The following is a 5,569-nucleotide window of genomic DNA, read 5'->3' on the forward strand; positions in this document are numbered from 1 at the left end:
TTAGAGCAGCCTTTTACATGGGCCAAAAGAAAACATTTCCCCGTATATTTCAGAGTCAGATTCATTGCTGAGAAAAATCTTGGCTGGACAGTGCCACTTATTGGCAATATTTTTGTTATCTCTAAGCCCGATTCCCCTGTTCCTTCATGCACAATGGCAGGGTGATTTTCTCAGTGTTTAAAAGACCCCCCAGATCTTTGGAAAGGCCTGCTCCCCCACTTTCTCCCTCAACCCTTGCTTAGAGGAAACAAAACAAAACAAAAACCACACTCTTGCACCAGCCAATGATGAGAAACTGTCTTTATTGGGTGACTTTTCAAGGCATTGCCTGCAGGGGCGCTGTAGAGAAGCCATCAGGGCATACCCAACACCAGTCAAGCCATAGATTTGTCTCATTTCCTTATTCAAATAATGACCAAATTGCAGAAATATCTCAGGGGGAGTTCATAAATTAGTTTGGGGTAGGTTGTGGGAGTTTCCCCATTCTCAGGGTACTTAGAGGCCTTCTGGTTGACTTTCCTTTCTTCTCTTTTCTCCTTAGATGCGGGGCTGTTTAAGCATGCACCATTTCCTGGAATTCTAGAACAGAAGAGTTGAGGAAATAGGGTCAGTGGAAGAGACTGGTATTCTCCCTTCGTGCTGTCACCATGGAAGCAAATTCTGGAGTGACAAGCATGAGTCCTCTTTGCCTCTGTGTCCCCTCGATTTAGAACTTCTCAACTGATATCATTTCTCTCCGACTACAAAGTGAGCCAATATCACAATTGTCCATTGCTATTTGTGAACAGTGTGTGTGTGTGTGTGTGTGTGTGTGTGTGTGTGTGTGTGCTAGTACTACTAGGGCTTGAACCCAGAGCCTTGTTGCTCTTGCTTGGCCTTTTCACTGAAAGTGATTGCTCTACCACTTTGAGCCACAGCTCCACTTTCAGTTTTCTGGTGGTTAATTGGAAATAAGAGTCTCATGGGCTTTCTTGCCTGGGCTGGCTTTGAACTTTGATCCTCAGATCTCAGCTCATGAATGGCAAAGATTCCAGGCATGAGCCACCAGCACCTGGCTAACATGAATATTTTTGTTTGGTTAATTTACTACAAAAATGGGAAGTTTGTTTCCTTAGATTTTAAGCAGACATTCATCAGGGTAGAACTTTGAACAAACTTTCTTCTGTTGAACCCTATCCTTATCTCCAAACAAATTATTGTTATTATATTTAGAATAATAAATTTTGGATGATGCCAATTAAAATTGAAAAGTGAGATTTGCCTTCTATCCATTCCTAAGCTTTGTCCCTTTGGAAGTCTTTTATGGTTATATTTAAGTAAGTAAATCCTTTTACATTAAAACTCTGTGTGTGTGTGTGTGTGTGTGTGTGTGTGTGTATGCGCACGCGCGTGCTGGTCCAGGGGCTTGAAATCAGGGTCTGGATGCTGTCCCTGAACATCCCCTTCCCCTCCCCAGCTGGCACTGTACTTGAGCCATAGCTCCACTTCTGGCTTTTTGCTGGTTAATTGGAGTAAGAGTCTCACAGACTTTCCTGCCTGGGCTGGCTTTGAATCATAATCCTCAGATCTCAGCCTCCTGAGTAGCTAAGATAGGTGTGAGCCTCTTGAAACTTTATTTTTTTTTCTGCCTGTTTATAGAAACTTTTAACTCCTGTCTGGTAAGCTACACTAGTATACATTTTTGTGTTAAGGACCAGTATTTGGTTTGAAGTCAGGGACTTAAACTCACTAGTCAGGTGCTCTACCACTTGTGCCATGCCTCCAGTCCTTTTTTGCACTGGTTATTTTTGAGATAGAGTCTCGTTTCCTGTCCAAGTATGTGTTTGGACTGTGACTGTGACTCTCATTATTTTCTCCCATAGTTGGGAGGACTAGCATGGAACACCACACAACACATAGCTTCTTTTAGTTGAGATGGAGTCTCATGAACTTTTCTACCTGAGCTGGCTTAGAACCATGATCCTCGAGGGCTGGGAAGGTGGCTCAGTGGTAGAGTGCTTGCCTTGCATGCCTGAGGCCCTGGATTTGATTCCTCAGCACCACATAAGCAAAAAGAAAAAAGCTGAAAGTGGTGCTGTGGCTCAAGTGGTAGAACTCTAGCCTTGAGCTGAAGAGCTGAGGGATAGCGCCCAGGCCCAGAGTTCAGGCCCCATAACCGGACCCCCCCCCAAAAAAAAGAATCATGATCCTTTTGATCTCATCCACCCAAGTAGATTTGACGAAGGTGGGCATAACCACCCTCAGTAATGAATTGAGAAAGGATTTCGAGTATATGCCTGGGCTGGCCTCAAACTACAATCCTCCCGGTTTTAGCCTCCCACAAAACTAGGCCCACAGGCATGAAACACTGTTGGCCACTTTATAGTGGTCAACTTTTGAATAGACTTTTAAAAATCAAAGAAGGATACAAAATAACATTTGTAAGTTTCAAATAAGTGCCCTAAGCAATGTGTTTTTCCAAGCTGGCTGCAAGAAAATGTCCAAGTACCTAAAATTTGAATCTCTCTACAAACAAGACAACATGAATAGTGGTTCACTGGTTTGTTCTGTTTACCCCATTCATTTTAGAGGGCCATTGCTCAGCGTCACTGTTGAAAGCAAAGGAAACTAAGAGGCATTTCTACACAAGTTAATACACTTTTTTTTTTTTTTGGTCGGTCGTAGGGCTTGAACTCTGGGCTTGGGCGCTGTCCCTGCGCTCTGCAGCTCAAGGCGAGCGCTCTACCGCTTGAGTCACAGCGCCACTTCTGGTTTTCTGGTGGTTTATTGAAGAGTTTCATGGACTTTCCTGCCCGGGCTGGCTTTGAACTGTGATCCTCAGATCTCAGCCTCCTGAGCAGCTAGGATTACAGGCGTGAGCCACCAGCACCTGTCTGCTATTACACTCTTATGAGCCACCCTTGAGAATACCATATACCATCACTTCCCTTATTCAGAAAAGAGAGATAGAGTCTCAGTGACAGGGTCTCTGCCTTTTGCCTCCTCAGGCCAAGGAAATTATGATTGTATTTTTAGTTCACTAACAGAGGTCAGAGGTACCAGAACGTGTGTGTGTGTGTGTGTGCGCACGCGCGCGTGTGTAGGAATGGAACCCAGACCCTGCTCCGCGCTCTGCACGTACCATCAGCCCCAATCTTTCCATCTCCATCGCTGTCAGCAGCTGCCATCAACGACTTGGTTTCTGACTCAGTCAGCTCTCTGGCTCCGCTCTCAAACTTCTGCAGGAAAAACCTACAGGGCAATACAGACCTGAGGGAATATTCTGGAAAACCAAGCTTCTGTGTGTTTCCTTTTTTTCTTCCTTTCCCCCTCCCTCTATTCCTCACTTACTTCCTTTTCTTCCTTCCTCCCTCCCAACCATCCATCCTGCCTTCTTTTTCTACCCTCCCTTTCTCCCTCCTCTTCCTCCTCCTCCTTTTCCCTTCTCCTCCCTTCTTCTCTTCATTTCTTTCTTCTCTTCCTTTCTCTCTACCTCTCCTTTTCTGCCTCCCTTCCTCTCTACTTCTTTTCCTTCCCTCCAACTCTTTCTATCTCCTTTCCACCTTCCCTCCATCTCTCCGTCCCTCCCTCCCTCCCTCCCTTCCTTCCTTCCTTCCTTCCTTCCTTCCTTCCTTCCTTTTTTCCCTTCCTTCACCCTTCTCCCACCCTCCATCTCTCCCTTCTTCTTCCCTCCCTCTTTCCTTCCTTCCTCCTTCCTTTATTCCCTTCCTTTCTGTCTCTTCTCCTTTCCTTTCCTCCCCCTCCTTCCTTCCTCTTTTTCTCCCCTCCCTCCCCCTCTCATCCCCTCTTCTCCCCTCCTTCCCCCATCTGAATCCAATGGTTGGAATCATCAGTCAAGATTTTAGCTGGCAGGGATTTCCTTCACAGTAGAAACAAGGGCAGACATTTTATTATTTTTGAGACCCTCACTGAGTCCCTCTGTTTGGTGCTCCACCTGAAGAGACCGGGCTCAGCCAGGGCCCAGTGCCCAGGCAGCCCTGGCCCCAGCCCCATTCAGCTGTGAGGTGTCCAGGGCAAAGCTTACTTAAGCTCTTCTTCATCCAGGAATCCACTCTGGTCGTTGTCTATGAACCGGAAGACATCTTTCACCTGGCTGGCTGACATCTTGGACAGGCCTGATGTTTGGAAGAATTTCTGGGGTTCAAAAGTATCTGGGTCTAAAGAAGAAAGCATATTCAGTGCACCCGGGTACAAAAAATACAGGTTAATAAAATGACTGAGATTGGAATATAAAGATTTTGAGGCCTTAATCTCTGGGCTGGGTGCCAGTCACTAACTCCTGGAATCCTAGCTACTCAGGAGGCTGAGATCTGAGAATCACAGTTCGACGAAGCCAGCCAGGCAGGAAAGTCCATGAGACTCTTATTAACAATTAACCAACAAAAAGTCAGAGGTAGAGCTGTGGCTCAAATGGTAGAACACTGAGCACAAAAGCTCAGGGACTGAGGCTCAGGCTCTGAGTTCAAGTCCCAGACTGGCGTGCACATGTACGTACTGTCCTAACATCTTCAGTTAAAGGGATGTTCAACTGGTCCAAGACTTTGAGCCAGTTAAGATGGGGTGGCTTTCTGAAGTTATCCCTTTCCTTTTTTCACCAAATTTCTCTCTCCATCTTTTCTCTCTTCTCCTATCTGGGCTCCACATCTCTCCCCCTCCTCTCCTCCCCCTCCCCACCGCCATCCACCAAGTCCCCCAAAGCCATGGCTTAATCAGTGGGGAGAAATGTCATCACTAGGTCAGTCATCAGGCTTAAAGGCATTCACTGGCCTTGTTCAATTTCTAGTAAGTTTCTTTCATCTTCTAGAAACAAAAATCAGATGCTTGCATCCCAGAATTCTCCTGAGTTTAGATGTCTAACTCATGGCAATTCAATTTTCTGAGTGAGTCTGTGAGTTTTTCCACAAAGATTACATTTTCTTTTCTTTAGTTCCTCCCCACCCCCCGTGGGTCATAGGTGTGAACTCTGGGCCTGGGCACTGTCCCTCACCTCTTCAGATCAAGGATAGTGTTCTACCACTTGAGCCACTTCCGGTTTTCTGGTGGTTAATTGGAGATAAGAGTCTCATGGACTTTCCTCCACAGGCTGGCTTTGAACTGCAATCCTCAGATCTCAGCCTCCTGAGTAGCTAGGATTACACACATGGGCTACTTGTTTTCTTGTTCTGTGAGAAGTGAGACCATAAATCTGGGCACCCATGGCTCCCACTGGTAATCCTTGCTACTCAGGAGACTGAGAACTGAGGATCATGGTTCAAAGCCAGCCCAGGGAAGAAAAGTCTGTGAGACTCTTATCTCCAACTAACCAGCAGAAATCTGAAAGTAGAGCTGTAGCTCAAGTGGTAGAACACTAGCTTTGAAGGGAAAAGCCAGGTGAGAGGGTGAGGCTTGGAGTTCAAGTCCCAGTATTGGAATCAAAAATTTACACACAAAAAAATGGGAAAGCAGAAAGAAACTCTTGCCTTTCTCACACCCACCCTCTAACTTTATTATTATTATTATTTGGGTCCGGTTGTAGGATCTGAACTCTGGGCCTGGGCGCTGTCCCTCAGCTCTTCAGCTCAAGGCTAGC

The 5,569-nt window shown here is 46.0% G+C and overlaps 1 protein-coding gene across 1 annotated transcript in view; it reads right to left on the reverse strand.

Annotated features, from left to right (window-relative positions):
• Window positions 1-553: 553 nt before the first annotated feature.
• LOC105990943 (oncomodulin) overlaps window positions 554-5,569 on the reverse strand; it is a 19,435-nt gene continuing 14,419 nt past the window's right edge. The window contains exons 2-4 of the mRNA XM_013023475.1: window positions 4,025-4,157; window positions 3,122-3,231; window positions 554-579 (exon numbers count right to left, since the gene is read on the reverse strand). Of these exons, the coding sequence (XP_012878929.1) occupies window positions 554-579; window positions 3,122-3,231; window positions 4,025-4,157 (269 nt within the window). The remainder of the gene's footprint in view (window positions 580-3,121; window positions 3,232-4,024; window positions 4,158-5,569) is intronic.

The sequence above is a fragment of the Dipodomys ordii genome, unplaced genomic scaffold (assembly GCF_000151885.1).
Source record: "Dipodomys ordii isolate 6190 unplaced genomic scaffold, Dord_2.0 Scaffold68, whole genome shotgun sequence".
Lineage (NCBI taxonomy): Eukaryota > Metazoa > Chordata > Mammalia > Rodentia > Heteromyidae > Dipodomys > Dipodomys ordii.